The 21,839-nt window shown below is 37.3% G+C and overlaps 2 protein-coding genes across 5 annotated transcripts in view; one reads left to right on the top strand and one right to left on the bottom strand.

The window, feature by feature from the left end:
* CWC27 (CWC27 spliceosome associated cyclophilin) overlaps positions 1-10,689 on the bottom strand; it is a 255,598-nt gene extending 244,909 nt beyond the window's left edge. For 2 of the 3 annotated variants that reach the window (XM_054555097.2, XM_054555098.2), the window contains exons 1-2: positions 10,456-10,670; positions 4,869-4,965 (exon numbers count right to left, since the gene is read on the bottom strand). In XM_054555097.2, the coding sequence (XP_054411072.2) occupies positions 4,869-4,965; positions 10,456-10,497 (139 nt within the window). In that variant the 5' untranslated portion in view covers positions 10,498-10,670. 3 annotated transcript variants of the gene reach the window in all.
* A 229-nt stretch (positions 10,690-10,918) lies between these two features.
* Positions 10,919-21,839, top strand: part of SREK1IP1 (SREK1 interacting protein 1) — a 50,519-nt gene continuing 39,598 nt past the window's right edge. For both annotated transcript variants that reach the window (XM_009240744.4, XM_054556406.2), the window contains exon 1: positions 10,919-11,132. In XM_009240744.4, the coding sequence (XP_009239019.3) occupies positions 10,919-11,132 (214 nt within the window). The remainder of the gene's footprint in view (positions 11,133-21,839) is intronic.

The following is a 21,839-nucleotide window of genomic DNA, read 5'->3' as shown; positions in this document are numbered from 1 at the left end:
AATGGATACAGAGTTTTCTTTCGGGGTAATAAAGTGTTTAAGAACTACGTAGAGGTGCTGGCTGCACAATATAGTGAATATACTAAACGATGTTGAACTGTACACTTTAAAATGGTTAGTTCTATTTTATATAAACTTCACCACAGTTTTTTCAAAAAATCCTTTAGGTGGAAGGAAAGAAATTTTACATTACTGAAATTAGTTCTGTACTTACACTAGATAAGCACAAGATGAAAACATATTTAGTATGAAGTACTGAACAAACAAAAGCTATTATTTTTGCTGTTGTAAAAACAACAAAAAGCAAATAGCAACAAAGCAGGTTGTGGTTGAGCCAATTATCGAGTTAGGCAGTCATGATTCAATCACAGGCTGAGGGTTACAAAGCAGAAAGATGGAAAAAGCACAGTTCCCTAAAGATTTCACTGAGCTTCCCTAAAGATTTCACCAGATTTCTTGACATATAGGATGATAAATGTCTTTATTATTGAAATCATTTTGAGTTGGGTCTTCTATTACCTGCAACTGAATACAACCTGAATATAACTCATTCAATGAAAAATATTTATCAAGTATCTACTGTGGGCCAGGCATTTTACTGATACAATTACTGACATAATTTATAAAGTTCCTATTTTAGTGGCTTGGAGACACCCTCATAATTATTTATATTTGCAATGTATAACTGGATATACAATGCATATTTTAAAAAAATATAATCTGTATTCTAACAACTGTATTCAGTACACAGCACATAAGAAGTAGAAAGGAAGACCAGCTGATTTTTGCTTAGTCCCTTCTCCCAGTGCAGGGCAGTTGGGCTGTATTTACAAGAGCTCCCTAGTGCAGACAAGTTCCCTCTGGTTACAAATAGACACTATAAAAACCAAAAGGTCTTAAAGTACCTCTCCTATATTCCTAGGTAACCATTTCATCAGTTACACTAACACTGTATGTAGCAGTCAGGAGTTTGAGTCTTGCCTTTTGCTAGCAATACAATCTTAAACTCCATTTTCTCATAAATCTAATAACATAAATTAAGGCACACTGTCAATCTGAAGATTAAATAATGTGAAAGCAAACTACACATTTTCAAGTTCAACACAAATGTGAGGTCAAACTAATATCTTCACTCAAATGCTACAAATTCATATTCAAATTTGAATATAAAATATACCCCAGTATATATCATATAATGAATATTCATCTAGACCCATAATAAGCAGTCAACCAATACTTTTTGAGCACTGTGCACATGATCAGATTTGCATTTTCAAAACATCACTCTTACCCAGGGTGAATATATTAGAAAGAGACATGACTGGAGAGAGAGGGGGAGTGAGAGAGAGAGAGAGAAAGAAAGCAAGAGAGAGCGCAAGTGCATGCGACAGAGAGCCAGTGAGAGAATGCAAGCAAGCAACTACTGTCCTGAGAGTCATTACATAACTATGGCTTATCTTGAGATATACAGATTCAAGAACTACTTATGAAGCAAGATCCATAAGACCCAGATATATGTTACCTGTGACGGAAAAACGACATGAAGGAGGTCTTTATTACTTGTGTTTTCAAATTTTAGAATTTCACCATTTTCTTTTTCCTATTTCCCATTAAGTATTTCAGCAATGCTGGCTTTTTAAGATTTTCTTTATGATTTTCCTAGTTATATTCCTGTTGAATGCATGAAATTATTATACTATATATAAATGAGTAAAAATTTTCTATACTCTCTACACTACAACTTTGTATTCTAACATAGCTGGAATTTCCAATGTCCACAAATCTTCCATATCTACTATTCCATATCTACTTCTTTGTAATTTATTAGTAATCACTATTGAACTAGGCATTTATAGTTGTATTTATAGTTTATAATACTGTATAATATATTTTGCTGCTTGCAATGTTTATTTGATTTTCTTAAATTTTTATGCATCATCACAAGTATTTTGAAAAAGCTTTATTATTTCATTATGCATGTTCATAATATCCTCCTGAATGTTCTCCACTATTGAAAAAAGATACCTAAATGTATCTTAAATATGAAACAAAGTTCCTATTTGATTGCTGTCATTCTAGTATTTGTCACATGGTTTCTATTTCTGGCTACAATAATATATGGGCATTATCATATATTTTGACTAATTATATTTCTTGCCCAAGTTCATAGAGGAATTTCTATTTGCACTTTAAAGTAGTTATACGTTTCTTCTTCTAGAATCCTGTTTTGTGTTTAACTATGTAAATATTATCATTAATAACTTTTTATCTAACACTCATCTTGCGACCAGTCTGCACTATTTACTGCAGCCTCTCTGGTATTTTTTTAAACAAATATTTTAGTTTTGTAAAGAAATTTCTTTTAACTTGTAGCATATTTATGCTTATATTTGTCACTCTAAAGAATTAGTAAACTATTATTAAAGAATAAAAGATAAGCAATGAAGTGTGGACCATGATGAGACAAGAATGATGTGAAATAAAGGTGAAGAGATTAGTAGTTACACAATGTATTAAATATTTTGATTTTCTTATCCACTTCTCCCTCTGCTCCCCACTTGTCTATGAAACAAACATAAAATTATACTCCTTCCTCACACTGGAGGAACTAATGAAATTATCAAAGCTAATAAGCTTCCCTTTCATTCCTTTATATCTTTTTTGCCCTATTTTTTAATTGATAAGTTTTTAAAAGTTCCACTCATTTTAAATGTCCACCTAACTATGCTGCAAAGACCAAAAATCTAAGATTAAGTCTGTATAATATAGATCTTTTGGTTTTTTAAAGGCTATAAACCATCCTTTGGCTATGAACATCATTTTAGTTGAAGGCCATATCTGAGACTGCGCTCTTGTTCACGTTTTTATTCATTTGCTTTTAAATTCTGGAAACTATGCTTTAAAAAAATTAATATGAGTGTTTCAAGATCTAGAAACATTATGACTTGTCTAAATCATAGAAGCAAAGAACTAAAATGGGGTCTTCTGGATTATATTTTTGAAACCTTGACTTAACTCATTTAGGAGTATCCTTGTTTAAATCAGTCCTCTTAGGCTTCATGTTAGCCTTTCCAATAATAATTCTATCTCTATTCAATTAAGAGGATTGGTGAATTTGATTAAGATAATTGTTCTGGTTATTTTTAAAATTATTTTTCTATTCTTTCTTCTTTCTCCTTGCATTATTATAAATAGGGGAATAACTGTTTGTTGTAATAATTGAGTTTTATCATCGCCCAACTTAAGAACCTCATTTCTTCTTCACTGTCACATTGTATCCAGATGTTTTCTGCTTCTTCCATTCACCTGGTCATGGATTGCAATTTACCATTCATTCTTTCTAATGTTTTTGTAATTTTACTCTCCTTCTGTAAAACTTGAGCTTTTGAATCTTCAAAACTTCTTACCAGAAACAAGTCCGACTTTTCCATGTCTCCTGTGTTTCTCAACTTGGTTAATAGATATGTGAGGCCTCTCTGACTGAACTACCTACCTGACTCTATTTCCTTCCTGCCTGCCATAGCAATTATTAATAATGGTCTTTGCAGGTGTCCTTTCTCTCTCTCTCTCTCTCGTTCCACTCCTCCCCACCTCTGTCTTTTGGAGAGGGGGTGGTATCTGGGTATTTTTCATTTCTTAAATCTTCACCTGATAATTATGTTTGTCTATTTAGAGAGATCTCATCATACCATACTACTGGATTCTCTTTCACACCTTGCTTCTGACCCAAAATGTTGTTTTCTGATACCTTGAATAAAACTGTCTCTAAAAATCAAATATAACTTAGAAGAACAATGATTTGCCACCACTGGAGATATTCCAAACCACATGTAAGATATTCTAGAAGCCAACAAAAAGCTCTAAAAATGGAAGGTTTACTTCCCTAAGAGAATACTCTACAGGGAAAAACACTTAAGTGGATGTATAATTCTGCAGCATTTTAAAAAAAGAAAAATAGTTACTTTATGACTCAAATCTAAAAAAACTAGAGACATTGATAATAATATCACTGGATGCTAGCTGGAAGGCTGTGTGGAGAAACTAGAATTTTGAACAGACATTTAAAAATGGGTAGACTTAAACAGTAAAAAAGGGAAGGAAAAGCATACCAAAAAAAAGGGAAACTAGTATGAGGATATGTATGAAAGTGGAAACGGGAAGGAAATGCCTAGGAAATAATGTCCAACTAAAACCATGTGGTTAGTGCAATGAGATAGAAAGTTGGATAGCTAGGAAGCCAAGCTGCCTGAGGATTCAAATACCATATAAACAAGTAAGAGACAAAAGAAATTAAAGATGAAAGACAGGAAGGGGAGCAGGCAAGAGGCAATTACAGTTATACAGGTGAAAGGCAGACTGGGGAAGAAATTGGTAAATTTGGTTTTACACTGGTTTTGTTATAGCTAACAATGGAAGGCTCCAGTTGAAAAGTCCACTAGGCAATTAGATATGTAAATTAGTACTAGGAAGAGAAGAAATGACTGAAGTTCTAAATGTGGTAGTCATTTGGATTGAAGTAACAACTAGAGAGTAATGACAATAGAGAACTAGAGGCAATCTTAGGGAATACCCAAATTTAGAGAATGAAAGAAAGAAGCGTAAGATAGCAAAGAAGACCAAAGAGGATCACAGTATTATTTGTTGAGATAAATTGCTCTGTTAAAAGTATTCAAATTTATTTTGGGTAGTTTTTATCTCTTATCTCTACTTCCTGACACCCAGCTCAATACCATATCCTCATAGCAACACCTGTCACTCATGACCACTATTTAACACTAGTGTTCAATGTTGTGAAGAAGACACTGCAGTTTATTTTTAAATTAACAAGAATTTCTCCAGTAGAATAAAAGTCAACAGTTATAATTTACCTTCCAAACAAAGTTGGATAAAATTTCTGCAAGCTTTAGGAGCTTCTTTGGACCACAACTCTATGTCAATATCTCCAGCTGTAGTTTTCAATAAAACCTGTAAAAAGAATATTACATTTTATTAAATTATTATTTTGCTTAATAATCAGTTGAATAACTATTTGTCTTGTAGAAATCACTAGTGAGTTTTCAATTTTAAAAGAAATATTAAAAATTGTGTTTGGCTTTTGTTGATATACTCAACAAAATGTCAAATATTCACTACAACTCATTGTACATTTAGATCTTTCAAAATACCATTTCAGAAAAAGTTTGGGATTTAAGAAAAAAATAGCATATATCTTTTTTAATCACAGAAAAAAACTTCATTCATTTAGAAAACGGTAATACCTAAAGTGAGAAGTTCACTTGAGGCTAGGAGTTCAAGAACAGCTTCGGCAACACAGAGAGATCCTGTCTTTAAGAAAATTTGTTTTAATTAGTCAGGCATGGTGGTGTTCCATGCTATTTGGGAGGCTGAGATGGGAGGATCGTTTGAGCCTGGGAATCTGAAGTAATAGTGAGCTATGATCATGCCACTATATTCAAGCCTGGATGACAGAGCAAGACCCTGTCTCAAAATAAAACAAAACATGACAAAACCCCAATAATGCAAATTTGTTATAATTGAGTTTCCCATTGCATCAATTCCAATAAAACTGTGTAGCAAATTAAGAAATTAAAGAATAATGAACCCATTAAATTGTGACATTATAAGACAATTTTATAATGACCCTTTTTAATTACCTTTTACTCTCTCTGCTCATTTAACATCATGCTATTCCTAATTTACAAAGGAACATTGTTAATCTAATTCTGGTTTGTGATTTACTAAAATATTATGTCTTAAAACCACCTTCTATAGTAAATAGAATCCCATGATATCCTTTCCACCAGCTCATAACAGCAGATACTCCTTGGTAGAACCAGAAACTTTGCAACAACTAGAATCCCTCCCTGCTGGGCCCACAGGAAACAGTTTATAATTGTCTTATTTATAACCACAAATAACCAAAAAGAATGTTAGGCTCTAAATTTGAACATTGTGGCATAGCTGGAAACCAATTTCTCCAGTATTACTTCTTCTTTTTTCTCCCCTAGTATAGCAAAGTAGATCACTGTCAATAACTTGTGACCATCACAATCTTTTAGAATGCTCTTTCAAGTAAAGAGTATGCAATACAACTGTTCAAAAACATGAGCCTGTTTCCCATGGAAGGTCAGTATCATCGATACTAAGTCACATTTCACCACCCCAAAAAGAAACCCTGTACTCATAAGCAGTCACTCCCTATTTACCCCTACTCCTACTCTTTGGCAGCCACTAATCTACTTTCTGTCTGTGTAGATTTGCCTATTAAACATTTCATATAATCAGAATCATACAATATGCGGCCTTTTGTGTCTGGCTTCTTTTACTTAGCATAATGTTGCTTTCAAATTGTATAGGGGTCTTTCAGTTCTACACACCTAGTTTTTAAATGTCTTGAAAATCACAATGACTTTATGCTCTTACTGGTAAATATTTCAAGACACAATATATATTTAAGGCAAAGTTCACCATTGAAAATAATAAATAGAAATCCATATTTCCAATGGTCTTCATAATAATTTCTGATTTTTTTGACAGATTTCCCATGCTGAGGTATCAGCTCTATCATGTTCTTATGACTTGCTTGTTTATATTATTAATATTATCTTCAATAAGAAATTTGTGATGGCTGGTTTAGTTAATCTAAATACTATGGTCTATAAATCTATTTAGCTAGTCATTATGAAAAATTACATCACAATGCAATTTTTTTTTTTTTTTTTGAGACAGAGTCTCGCCCTGTTGTGCAGGCTGGAGTGCAATGGCACGATCTCGGCTCACTGCAACCTCCGCCTCCCGGGTTCAAGCAATTCTCCTGCCTCAGCCTCCCGAGTAGCTGGGACTACAGGCACCCGCCGCCACACCCGGCTAATTTCTTGAATCTTTAGTAGAGACGGGGGTTTCACCATGTTGGCCAGGCTGGTCTCGAACTCCTGATCTCATGATCCGCCTGCCTCAGCCTCCCAAAGTGCTGGGATTACAGGTATGAGCCACTGCACCTGGACTTTTTTTTTTGTTTTGAGACGGAGTCTCACTCTGTCTCCCAGACCGGAGTGCAGTGGCGTGATCTCAGTTCACTGCAACCTCCACTTCCCTGGTTCAAGCAATTCCCCTGCCTTAGCCTCCTGAGTAGCTGGGATTACAGGCGCACAACATCATGCCCGGCTAATTTTTTTGCATTTTTTTAGTAGAGACAGGGTTTCACCCTGTTGGCCAGATTGGTCTTGAACTCCTGACCTCAGGCAATCTGCCATAGTCTCCCAAAGTGCTGGGATTATAGGCATGAAACCACTGCACCGAGCCATCATCTTTTTATATATATCAAATAATGCATTTAAACAAAGGAAAAAAATACAAATATATATAGATTTTCTCCCCATAGCTCATGGGTGGTTTTGCACACCTACTGAAGTAGGCACTCACTGGTTTAGAAACCACTGCTCTAATGAACACACTAATTACATCATCCCTCCCTCCACAGGCTCTGGAATCAGGATGCCCAAATTCAAATACCGGCCCTTCTGCTTACTAGCTTTGTTACCTTGCACACACTATCTGACATCTCTGTCACTTAATTTCCTAATCTAAAAATGGGATAATAATATCTTTTAGGATTTCTGTGAGGACAAAATGAGCTATAATACATAGACTGCTTAGAAAAGTAAATGACAAATAGTAAGTGCTCAAAAAATGATAGTCATTATTACGTGGTTTTTTGGCCATAGGCAACTTACACTTAGTAAAAAGAATGCATATATAATTGGGCCACCTTGCTCACCAGGGTTTCTTAATCTTTTCATTAATAAGCTACTGAATTAATAAAGAAGGTATATGGCTCCTTCCTCCTCTGGCCATATATTCTCTTTGGCCATCACTACTTTGTAGGCCTCCTTGGCTCTTTCTCTTAAAATTCCCAATTAATACTTTGATAATATCGTGTTTCTTATAAATATATATGCAAATATACTTATAAAGCCATTTTGATTTTCAAGACATTTAAAAACTAAGTGTGTACAACAGGAAGACAGACCCCTATCATTTGAAAGCAACATTACACTAAGTGAAGAAGCCAGACACAATTTAGAATAAGTGATCGTAATATGTGGAAATTTCATCTTCAGGGAATTACCTCTTATGCTTAAAAACTTTCTATCAAGTACTACATTTCTTTGCCTCATCTTCAGGGCTAGGGTTACAGCAAAACATAGAACATTTACGGACAACCAGGGACCAAGCACTGGTATCATGTATCAATTACTTCCCAAGCTGATACTAAGTTCTTTGAAGGGAGGAATTTTGTCCCATTTACTCTGAATGTCTCTGTACCCTTTCAGCACCTAATGTACCATTAGATAGTAAAGGCAATAAACATTCATTGAACAGACTTATTACATTTGCTTCAAATTCTTCACAGACCAAATTTTTGTCCACACTCTTAACCTTACAGAACTTAGGGGCTTTAATATCTTTGATGAGCCTTATGCTGGAAAAAGTCCCAAGTTGTTTTTGGATGAAAACTTGGGCCCTTATGTTATCATTCAGCCCATTTCTGTTCAGAAGACAATATTTATCACATTTTGTAATTAAACATTTATTTGCATGATTATTCAGTCAATGTATACTTCACTCAACTAACTCATGACAACTGAGTCAATGCTGTGTTTTCTTTCCATTGTCTCCCTAAAACCTAGCATAGAGCCTGGCAATTGATTTGCTCAATCATTATTTGTTGAATGAATAATCTACTCAGGAACGTATCCTTGTTAAAGCTTTTCATCTATACGACCATGTCAAATCTTCCTTTAGAATAAAGCAATTAAGTCTGTCCTTGACCAGCAGCAGTATAACCTCAAACTCACTGATGCAATTAATACTTCTCAAAAACTAAGAAAAATATAGTATTAATTCATCCATCCATTCATTTATTCAATACATATCTGAACTCCTTCTATCATGTATCAAGTACTGTTCTAGATGCTTGTCTCTGCCCTTATGTTCCTTACATTCTATAGGGGGAAGGTAGGAGGAAGGATGCAGTAATACTAAATAATTAATAAATACCATGGAAAAAAACTAAAAAGGTTAAGGGGGCCAGAGACTGCTGGGATGCAAGGCATGATTGAAGTTTGCTATTTCATAGAAAGTAGATAAGAAAGGGCTCTTTGCTAAGGTCAACACTTGATTAGACAGAGGAACAGCAAGTGTGAAGGCCCTGTCTGGCAGGATGGTAAATCTACTCAATCTCTTACCAGTGTTTATTAACTGGGGGTGATATTGCCCTCAAGAAACATTTGGAAATAGGAGGAGGTAGGTATTTTGGGTTTTCACATTGATATTAAATAAGATAGGTGAGGGGTGGGATGTACATACTAATCTACAATGCCCAGGAGAAGTTCAAACAAAGAATTGAAAGAATTGATCTGCCCAAAATATCCACTAAATTTTTGCTGGGAATTACAGCATTTTTGGTTTCGCTTTTAAATTGCTCTCATTACATTATCAAATGTCAATGAATAAAAGACTGTATAAATTATTTATAATGCAATCATGTAACAAACATTGGTATGTTGTGTAAATTTAGCTTATCTTAATTCAACTATATACTTCCAATCTCATTTTCTCCAACATGCTGATCATCAAACTTCATATGTGATATAAGCTAGGTCTCAATTTAAGAATTCAGGTGACACTTATTCCACAACAGACTCTTCTGCCTTGTACAGCATACAAACATCTTGGATGGGAATTGGCATACCTTAGCCATCAAATCAATCAGAGAAACCTTTCCCCATTCTAATGTGGTAATAGTCCCCATTTCCCACTTTTTCTGACTGTCAGTCATCTCAGGTTTTAAAACCAGCTCAAAAGATACCTTTTCCATGAGGCTTTTCCTAACTTCCCCAGTTGTTCACTACTCAGTACCGCAATAGCAACCTGGTCTCTTCTCCACAAGCACGCTTATCAGACATACAGGCTTTTGTTTACCTGTCTGTATCACAAACTAAACTATAAGCTTTACCCGGAAAACAACTACCTTACCCATCCATCTTTGTATCTCCGGCGCCTAGTACAGTGCCCAGTGCCTCGCAGGCGTTCAATTAATGATTGTAGAAGAAATGGAGAATGAATGACCTCCAAGTTAAGCAAAGAATATACCAAACTCAAAAATGTCCGTTTAAAAACCTAAGACCCCAGAAATCGGCTGCATGAGTTGGGTTAAAGCATAAAATAGGACCGGAATGCTGGTAGGTAGAGAAATCTCCACTTTTTCAAGTACATCCTGAAAAGTACCAACAGCAGTGTTTCGATGCAACATTGTCCACATGCAGGAATAAAGACAACACTTCTCGTGGTCTCTTCCTACCACGAGATCCCGAAACCCATCCCCCACCCCAAATCCGGGAAATCTCACTTTGGGGATCCCAGGACCCCAAGTTCCCTAGATGAGGCTCTCACCTTCCCATTCGTGGGAGGCTCCTGGATGTAGATGTTGCTCATCCTGGTCAGTACAAAGGACTCTGCTCCTTATGGGGGATGAGAGCGGACGGCCGGCCACTAAAGCTGTCCGCCTACGAGTACACTCTTCCTTAAGTCGAGTGGTGCAAGAAAGCTTCAGTTTGTCAATATCACGCAAGACAGGGACACCAAACACTACCCTTGCCCAAAGGAGCCCCTCACGGACGCCGCCATGTTGTTACCGGACCCGAGCACCGCTAACCCTGAGAAGGGTTATTCCAATGTACTCCAGGGAACAAGAAAAGTCTGTAAAGTTACTATAGCTTAATGTAATTTGTATTACAATATTAGAAGGGACACTTCATAAGTGTTGGCGGTGTTTACACTACTCGCGTGTGCAGATCAAACTCAACTCCCCCCCCAAAACTATCAGTAATGGTTCGGACCATGTGTCTTCTGCAATATGACTCGTCCGGAAACTGCATCCGCATCTACTGGTTCTGCTGTCGCTAGAGGCGTACAGGGCCTTCCCGACCTTAGCGAGGGTGCTGCTACGCTGGGGGAAAAAAAAGGCCGCTTTGACTGTGCCTTGTTCTCACAGCTGGCGGGGAAGCAAGCGCCTTTTCGAAAGCCGGAGGCTCGAGTGACCCCTCTTACCACCGTCATGGCAGTCCCAGGTAAGGAGCAATTACAGGGCCTCTGCGTCTGAGCTCCGAAGGGAGCGCAAGGGAGGGTAGGGTAGGGTGCGGGGTGTAGGGAGCAGCGCCCATGGGGATTTAGGCGGAGGCCTTAAAATTCACAGGTTTGTTTTGTTTACATGAAAAAGTTTACACTCCAAACATAAACTCTGAAGGAAAGAAAGTATCTTTCCCCCAGGAGCCAAGCCCTAGCTGCTTGGGATTACAGGGTAAGTGTATTGTGGAAGGGAGGGAGGAGGGAGAGACTGTAACTGTAGGCCTAAGGGGGCAAGCGGCCAAGAAAAACTACCTTAACTGTGGCATGGCTTAAAACTAAAATTTGAAGTGGGAACACTTGGCCGACCCAGGTAACCGGAGGCATCGTTTGTCTTAGAAGTCGCTAGGACCCACCAGGTGTCCGGGTTCTACTCCTAGCTCTTCCTGTTGTATGTAGCAGCTCCGTGGCCATAGATTGGTCGCTTTGTGCTTCTGGGCCTCAGTTTCCTTATAAAAAGAAGGAGCTTTGTTGAATTATATATAAGATTTCTTCTAATTCTCAAATTCTATGTCCAGAAGTTACTGACCTAAAAACGGTGAACTCTGCAGAATAATTACTTAAAAGATTTTCTCGTTCTCAATTACCAGCTTACTTGGAAGTTCTAGTAGCGGAAAGCATCTCCTCAAACCGGCTTTGCCACTGCAGAACACTGATTGCAGGAGACATTTTCAGAAATACACACTTCTCCACCCCACCTCCCAACTTGGAAATTCCCAGTGCACTTTAGTAATAGAAAAGATTCTGAGAATTATTATGGTTCAGAGCCCTAACTTTGTTTAAACCTGCCCTTCCCAGTATTATTTGACCAGATTCTTTGTTCTGTGGCAGCTTTTTTGAACCTCCTTCTACAGATAGCTGTTATTGGAACACCGTGCTTTTGTACTAACTGCAGTTTGCGGAGGAGTACATCTGGAGCTGTGAGAGAGCAAATGTACACTCTTTATTAAGCCTACTGTGTGCCAGGCACTGGTACTGGGCATTGAAAATACAGTGGTGAGCAAGGTAAACATGGTTACGCTTCACACAGAACTTAGAATTTAGCAGTGAAGAGAGAGAAATTTACAGAAAGCGGGACAAGTGCCATGGCAAGGAAAATACAAGACCTTAGAAAGCACAAAGTGAGGACACCAAACACATACAGGATGGGCAGAAGGACTTTCCAAAGGATGTAGCACTTAGGAGGCGATCTAAATTGTAGGAGGGGTGGCTTGAAGGGAGAGGAGACTGCAGTCGGAGGAACTGGATACGTAAAGGAAGAGGAAATATGTGAAAAGAGGAAATGAAAGATGTTTTCTATGGATGGAACTGAAATACAGATTGGAGATAAGTGAGAAATTAAGTAGAGAGGTAGGAACTGTAGCTAATATTGACTAATATTTATGTGTCAAATATGTCAGAATAAAAGATGTTTTCTGTGGATAGAACTCAAATACAAATGGGACGTTAAGTGAGAAATTAAGTGGAGAGATAGTAACTGTAGCTAATATTGACTAATATTTATAAGTCAAATATGTTGGATACTATATCAAACATTGTATTCTATCTCATTTAATATTCCCAACTGCACTGTGAAATGAGTATTAATATTCCCATTTTACAGATGAGGACACTGAGGGACAAAGAAATCAAGTAATTTGCCTATTATGAGACAGCTGGAAAGCAAGAAGTCAGTCTGGTTCCTCTAGACTGTGCACTTCATTCATTTTGCCATCGTATAGGATAACTTACAAGGTAGTTTCCAGCTCTTTAAGGACCTGTAGGCCATGACAAGAGGTTTGGCATTATCCTATGGATAGTAGGAAGCCATTTAAGGATTTTAAAGCAGATTCACATTTTGGAAAGATAATTCTGGCTAGAAAGTAGATTGGAGACAAAGTTTACCAGTTAGGAGTAATTCTGGTGAGTTCTGATGATGTGTGGCTGAGATGTGGTCTCAGTAGGTAAGGAGAGAAGCGGATAAATTGAAGATACATTTTTGGTGGTAGAATCACTAGGAGTTGGTGATAGATTCAATGTGGGTAGGTAAAAGAGGAAATGAGGTTTACCTGGGTTTTACTGTTAAGCAATTGGGTGGGGCTATTTACTGATATGACAACACCTCACAAAGGGCAGGGGTTAAGGGGATGATGATGACATCCAATCTGGGGCTTGTTGTGTTGAGGTTAGTCAGACATAGGAATGCAAATAGTTAAGAGATATAATTTGTAGCTTAGGAAAGAAGTCAGAGTCAAAGACAATGATTTGGGTGTTATCCACACACATAATAGGAGGTAAGGCTATGGGAGTGGAGCACTCTGCTTAGATGGTGTGTAGAATGTGAAGGGAAGGTCTGTGGCTGAAGCCTGGTCAACATCTAAGAGGCCAGCAGTGAAAGATCTACACAGTAGTAGATCTACACAGTAGATCTACACGGTAGATTGCCTAGGCATCCTGATAGGCCAAGTCAGCTCTAGTGATCTTTATCCCACACAGCTGCACCCAAAGTTGACCTGTTATCACTGCTCATTCATTACTTGAGCAAGCCTTTTGGGCACCTGTGTGATGTGGGCATGCTGGAGGACACAGTGTCATAGTCTGTGCCCTCATAAAACTTTAAGCAGTACATGAAAATGTGCTACTTAAGAAAGGGGACAAAAGTGATTTTTTAAGGCCTCATTAAAATTCTCTTAAACTTAGACCAGTGTTATGGATATGTTAACTTTCTTTCAATTCAAAATAATGCTTCAAAGTATAATAATGTTAAATTGTGCCATTAAGCTAGATGGCAAGCTATAAACTGTTTAAACCCAGCAATAATTGACATAATAGGTGGGACAGTGCTGTAAAAGTACAATGCAAGTGTCATTAGAAAATACAGATACAGAAAATCATGAGATAATTTCTTGGATGATCGATCCAGACAGGGTGTTAAAGGAAAATAGGGCTAATCTAAACTTTTCAAGGTGATCATCAAGGAGGACAAGTATTATGTTATGCTCTTTAATTTTAGGTTTAATGGATTCAGTTTGGCATTTCTTGGGGTGGTCCTGCTAGTGATTATGACAAGGTATGATTATAAAGTAACAAGGCTGCTTTCTGCAAACCACACATAAAAATCAGCCTTGTCTGTTTTATTATCATGTGCTTCACCTGTGTTTCCATAGCATTGTGTATAAGCGTATACCATTATGTAGGTAATACAATGAAATGTAGGCATTTAGGAAAATCTTATCTTAGTTGTTATTATAGAAATAATATTTGATCACAGGTTTCAGTGAAATTTACTTTCTTTGAAAAAACTGCTTTTCCCGTTCACAGTTGTTGAAATTACCTCCAACATTCATGTCAGTGATTCACCACTCTCCATGAAGAGTTGAACTGGCACAAGTGGCAATGTATGGTACTGACGTAGTTGGCACAAAACTATTTTCTTATTATCTCCTTCACTGAAGCCCTATAGCCAAGGTAGGGAATTTTTCTATGGCCGAGCTAACATTTCAGTCTGGCACATCACAGTGAATAAGATTTTTAAAACACATTATGATAGTATCTTAGTAATAGAAGAATTCTCATTTACATCCAATTTTTCTTTATTCCTAAATTAGACTATAGGTAATTTGTATTATCTCTAGTCTATATTGCACATTGCTGCTAAAATAATTTTCCTGAATCATATATCTGATCCTGTCATTGCTGGGAGGCATGAACTTAGTTCTTGACCCCTATCTGTGAATTTTGTAATTCTCTTCAAGCCACTTAACCTTTTGGAGGTTCAGTTTTTGTGTCTCCATAATGGAGTTGAAGGCTAAGGTTTCTTAAGCTTCTAAAGTGTTAAAATGCCAAATCTCCTCATCTGTCTCTGCAAGAATGAAGTGCACACTCCCAAGCATGACCAAATCACTCTTTCTACTCTTTTCTTCCACCACTCCCCTCATGCATTCTACAATCCTGCAAAAATCTGACTTGGCCGATTATTCTGTGAACCTTTCAAGTGCTTTCCTACCTACGAGCCTTTGTTATTACTTTGTTATTACCTCCTATATTGCCTGTAACTACCTATGGGAAGCTTTCTTGATCTCTTCGCTGAAACTCTTGCCTGCCACTTCTTCATGCTTATTAAATAGAGCTCTGGGTCTTTTATGGAACCTGGCACATTCTATCATGGATTACAGCTGTGGTTGCATTACCATAGATAAACTAGTATAGTGTCGCTTCCCGTGGGCTGCATGCAGCTCAGGACGACTGTGAATGCAGCCCGACACAAACTCGTAAACTTTCTTAAAACATTATGAATTTTTTTTGTGATTTTTTTTTAAAGCTCATCAGCTATTGTTAGTGTTAGTGTATTTCAGTGTATTCTATAGTTTATGCCCTCATAAAACTTTAAGCAATACATGAAAATACTACTTAAGAAAGGGGACAAAAGTGATGTTTAAGCTCTTATTAAAATTCTCTTAAACTTACACCACTGTTATGTTAACCTTCTTTCAATTCAAGATAATGCTTCAGAGTATAATAATGTTAAATTGTGCCATTAAGTTGGATGGCAAGGTATAGATAAACTGTTTAAACCCAGCAAAAATTGAGATAATAGGTGTGACAGTGCTGTAAAAGTACAATGCAAGTGTGGCCCAGCAAAGCCAGAAGATTGGATATCCCTGTAGGGGCTGGATTCATCCCTATGGCTTCTCTAACATCGAGTTCAAAGTTATACCCATCACAGGTAAATAATGAATAATTAGAAGGTTGATTACTATAACTGCTGCTGAGCAGAAATAGTACTAAACAGATTAAACTAATACAGTCTTCATTCTGTTTCATTAGGTAATTAAATTTCTGTCTCTTCTTAAACAAATTTCTCTGTCTCTTCTATTTTTTTTTCTTTTTTTTGAGGGGGACGGAGTCTCACTGTGTCGCCCAGGCTGGAGTGCAGTGGCACTATCTCGGCTCACTGCAGCCTCCGCCTCCCGGGTTCAAGTGATTCTTCTGCCTCAGCCTCCCAAGTAACTGGGACTACAGGCACATGCCACCATACCTGGGTAATTTTTTGTATTTTTAGTAGAGGCAGGTTTCACCGTGTTAGCCAGGATGGTCTAGATCTCCTGACCCTGTGATCCACCTGCCTCAGCCTCCCAAATTCCTGGGATTACAGGCATGAGCCACCGTGCCCAGCCTCTCTGTCTCTTCTTATACCTTTTTTCTTCACGGATTAATTGTACTTTGTGAGGCATGTAGACTAAAGAGTTTTATACATTTCATATCAGTATAAAACTCAATCAGTAAACAGCTCTTTGTTTGGTTTGCTATTTCTCCTTTTGGAGTCAAATGATTATGAAGGCTTTTTTAAATTTTAATTTTATTTATTTATTTATGTATTTATTTGGAGACAGAGTCTCGCTCTGTCACCCAGGCTGGACTGCAGTGATGCAATTTCAGCTCACTGCAACCTCCGCCTCCTGGGTTCAAGTGATTCTCATGCCTCAGCCTCCTGAGCAGCTAGGATTACAGGCGTCCACCACCACGCCTGGCTAATTTTTGGAATTTTAGTAGAGATGGGGCTTCACCATATTGCCCAGGTTGGTCTTGAACTCCTGGCTTCAAGTGATCCGCCCACCTCAGCCTCCCAAAGTGCTGAGATTACAGGTGTGAGCCACCACACCTGGACTATGAAGGCATTTTTAATGGACTATTAAGACATCTGCTATTTCAGAATACTTGCATTGAGAAACTCATTTAGCCTATTTTTTAAATTATCTTATTAATTAACAAAGTATTAATGTTTTAGTAAAAAAGCGTCTAATTTCTACTGCTTTGTCTACTTTGACTTTGGTACAGTATTTGGGGTCCCAAAAAAAGGAGTGTATCTGTGAATTTTTAATATAAATGGTAGAAAAATAAAATACTTGGAATTTTGCTTTGCATCAACTTAAGCAGAACATATATATTATATAAATAGATATTACCACTTATAAAATATGGCTGCAGTTTGAATTTTAAAAGCAGAAGAAATTGAAATTGTTTTTATAGGTTCCCAGATTGTAACTAAAACCATAATGGAGTAACCAAATGTAAAACTTGTTACTAAACAAAATTAATCTAATTGACTCTAATCCAGTTAAAAATGAAAAGAATGGATCCTGTGACAGAAGTAATTGCAATTTCTAATTACTTAGTACTAAAAAACTTGCTTAAGCTGTATATGTTTAAATTTAAGCGATTGTAGAAAATATTTTAATATAATGAAAATGTCAGGCTTCCCTAAATTCCAAAATAGACAATAGGAAAAATATATTAAGTTCTAAGCATCACTGTTAAAATTCCCAGTGACTGAGTTGTTGCCTTTGGAAAGATAGGTGATGTAAAATTTCAAGAAAATAAATTTAAATCGAATATGACATTCCTTTGCGGACCACTGACCAACCTGAAGCAAGTGTTGAGGACTCTCCATCTTTCTCTCAATTTTTCTCAGTCCTTTTATTTTGTCCCTTCTTTTTGGTTTTCTCAATATTTTCTGTTTCTTCATTGCCTACTGTTAACTTTAAAATTTTTTTCTTTTGTGCTAACTACTAAGATGTAATTTACATGTTTTAAAAACAGCACAGATCTCAAATGTTTGGCTTGAAGAATTTTGACAAATAAATTGAGTGTGTGTGTATACGCACATGCGTATTTCTTAGCTGGCAACTGGGGTCTAGAGAAGTTGCCAGTTTCCAACTTCTGAAGTATAGTCATGCACCACAAAATGATGTTTTGGTCAATAACTGACCGCATATACAATGGTGGTCCCATAAGATTATAATACTCTTATTTTTACTGTACCTTTTCAATGTTTAGGTATGTTTAGATACACAAGTACTCACCATTGTGTTACAACTGCCTGTAGTATCAATACAGTGACATACTGTACAAGTTTGTAGCTTAGGAGCAGTAGGCTATACCATACAGCCTAGGTGTATAGTAGGCTATATCACCCAGGTTTATGTACACTATGACATTGCCACAAAGACAAAATTTCTGTGTTGTGCCTAACAACACATTTCTCAGAATGTATCCCTGTCATTAAATGAAACATGACTGTATTTTCTTAAGCTTATAACCTCAAATCAATAAGTATTTGTTAAGCACCTCTTAGCAACTCTACATCATGGTAAGCACTGAGTTGGATTCAAAATTATGTGGCTACTTTAAGTTACTGAAAGAAAAAGGACCAGCCCAATTACCTGATTCCTCCCACTATCACCCAAGTTGTTTAACAGAATACTAGATTCAGAGTAAGCCCTTAGTATTTAGCAAGTATAAGAATGAAGACTGACATCATGAATTAATAATATTTTATTGAAAGTCTGCAATGTAACCTCTCTGAAGAATTTACAAATGCAATCATTGCCTTTTGTCAGATAATGTTTACTTGACAGTTACTTTTCTTAGTGTTACAGTTTTGTTTGTTTGTTTGAGGGAGATTTTCCAGATTGGTTTTTGAAAGGGTAATTTAATCACCTTTCACATTTTAAAGCTGCCAAAAGGTATATAGTGACATGTCTCTTACTCAAGTCCTTCTCTGTCTGGACTTAGTTTTCTTTCTTCAAGTAACCAATCTATATCCTTACAGAGGTATGTCTAATATCTTCTGTAAGAATTAAAGAAAGAGGTAAGAAACATGAAAAGATGGCTCGCCAGTCAGGACAGATTTATTTAGAGGAAACAAACCTGAGAGGCGCCTTCTGGCCAAGTTAGGTCAGAGGCACACTCACTTACAAACTAAGAGTTTTTAAAGATTCAGGGTGGGAGAGTTTATCAGAGGCTTGGACTGCTTCTCTGGCTCTTTGTTGTGCTTATCTGGGAGGGAGAGTTGTGTGTCTGTTCCCATACATCTTTCTGCAGCTGCAGGCCTATCAGTCTGCATTTAGCTTTTCTATCCTAGTGCACCTGAAGGGAAAGGAATGTGCTTATTAAGGCCCACTATTTTACTGGGGCCCATTGTATGAGGGTGAAGTTTGGCAGTTGCTCAAGAGACTTTCCCCCCACCTCCCTTTGTGCCCAGCTGTCTTACCTGTATGTTATTTTCTGTTCTTTCTGGCTGCTTATAATTAGAAGAGAAGTAATTTCCTTGAAATGCATGAGGCTAGAAAGGGAGCTGGAATTTAAAGCGGTGGTGTTTGTCTGAGATGACAGTGCTCCTGCTCTATCATCTTTTTTTTAATATGAATGGCAACATGCCATAAACACTGTTCTGCACCTTGCTTTTTTTCTTTTTACAGTATATCTTAGCGATCATAACATCATTAAAGACCATCCCCATTATTTCATACCGTAATTGATTTAGCCAGTTCCCTATTGATATTTAAATTATTTCTACTCTGTCTCTATTACAAACAATGCTATAGTGTATAACATTGTACATAAGTCAGTATGCATTTGTGCAAATAAATTGGGAGAACTAATTCCCAAATGTGAGATTGTTGTGTCAGAGAGGTATGTACACTTGTAATTCTGACAGGTTTTGTCCGCCTGCTTTCCATAAGAGATAGTACTAATTTATGCTCCTGTCAGCAATGTGTGAGAGTATGCCCCCCTACACTTCCTTCAACCTTTCAATCTTTGCGATTCTGATAAGTGAAAATGGAATCCCAGTATAGTTTTTAGTGTACATTTTGCCTGTTGTTTTAAATAAGACTGAGCATATCTCCACATGTTTGAGAGTCATTTCTATTTCCATTTCTGTGAACATCTTTGCCCATTTTTTTTCCTGTTGGTTACTGATCTTTTTCTTAATGATTTGCTGAGATATATACATAGGGATAGTTGCCCTTTTTTGGTCCTATGAGGTGCAAATATTTTTTCCTCAAGTTTCCATGTGTCTTTTGAGTTTGCTTTTGGTGGTTTTTGCCATTCAGTTTTTTTCCAATGTCAAATTTATAAGTTTTTATATAATGCCTTTTGGATTGCAGGTCATGATTAGAAAGGAAAATTTTGAGATGGGCACACTGTATTACTCTGAACAGCCTTAGCAAACTTCAAAAAGGAATGGAGCCAAGAACTGCACAGGAGCCCAAGGCAGGGAAGTAGGTAACTTAGCTGAGTAAGGACCTCACAATATAGCCCTACTATAGTCAGTTTGACATGGATTTTGAGTACTGTTATATCAGCCAGGGTTCTTATTCCAAACAATAGAAACTGACTAGTTAACTTAAGCAGAAAAGGAAAGATATCAGGTAGCTCAGTGAATCTAAGCAAAGCCTGCCTAATAAGGGTGAGAAAATAGAAATGACCCAGGGAACCCATATCCAAGATCCTGCACAAGCCCAAACCTGGTTAGGGCTGCTACTGCCAGTGACATCAGTGCTCCTGGAAACTGGATCCTGACAGCAGAATGAATTAACTTTCCCCACTTCATTGTGTCACTTGTCTCAGATCTATTAGGTCAGTTGCCTCAGATTCAAACTCTTGGGTAGAAGTATTCAGTTGCCCAGACGATCACGAAAATTAAAGACTAATGAAGCTGAAATAATAATTTAACCAAAGACTGGTGAGGAACCAGCTGATATAAAGTACTTTATTTAGAGTTCTGGTTATATTTCCCTGTCATGTAAAAGTTTCAACTTTAGTAAAGAAGATGACCTGCCGAGAAAAAGTTTCATAGCTTGTTTATTCTAAAACTATGGGATACTTGAGTGATGAATTTTCTCAGTGCCTTTTGTCATGAGTTCAATTCTAATACATGCTGAGATAAGATTATTTCAGATCTATTACAACATTTTTATTCTGTTGTAGTAATAGTAATGATGCATTTAGCATAATTTTATTCAATATTTTTTAGCATCTACAGTTTCTATGGAAACAGATTTAACACTGACTCCAATTCTCTGAGCTTTTCTCAACATGCAGTTGTTTTCAAAATGAAAGACCCTCAGATTATATTATTCATTTGATTTTATTCCAGTCAGTTATTCTACAATATAACATATTTTTTTTAACTATGACAGGGTTTACAGGGAAACAATGGGATTAGAGCACAATGCTCAAAAGCTTCAATGACACATTAAAAAAAGATAGGAACCAACATGGTGAAACCCCGTCTCTACTAAAAATACAAAAATTAGCCGGGTGTGGTGGCAGGCGCCTGCAATCCCAACTACTCAGGAGGCTGAGGCAGGAGAATCACTTAAATCCGGGAGGCGGAGGTTGCAGTTTGCTGAGATCACTCCACCGCACTCCAGCCTGGGTGATAGAGCAAGACTCAGTCTCAAAAAAAAGGGCCGGGAGCAGTGGCTGACACCTGTAATCCCAGCACTTTGGGAGGCCAAGGCAGGCGGATTACGAGGTCAGGAGATCGAGACCATCCTGGCTAACATGGTGAAACCCTATCTCTACTAAAAAAAAATACAAAAAATTAGCCTGGCTTGGTGGCGGGCGCCTGTAGTCCCAGCTACTCAGGAGGAGGCTGAGGCAGGAGAATGGTGTGAACCTGGAAGGCCAAGCTTGCAGTGAGCTGAGATCACACCACTGCACTCCAGCCTGGGTGACAGAGGGAGACTCCGTCTCAAAAAAAAAAAAAAAAAAGGTAGGAACCTAATAGAAACAGTAGCACAGTTTTACACGTTAATTGGTTAAAAAAATGCATAAATACTACAATAAGTATGACATTTTACCTCTTAAAAGACCTGGAGTTT

Source organism: Pongo abelii, chromosome 4 (genome assembly GCF_028885655.2).
Source record: "Pongo abelii isolate AG06213 chromosome 4, NHGRI_mPonAbe1-v2.0_pri, whole genome shotgun sequence".
Taxonomy (NCBI): Eukaryota; Metazoa; Chordata; class Mammalia; order Primates; family Hominidae; genus Pongo; species Pongo abelii.
Note: the sequence above shows the minus strand (reverse complement) of the source record. Positions and strands in the feature narration are given on the sequence as shown.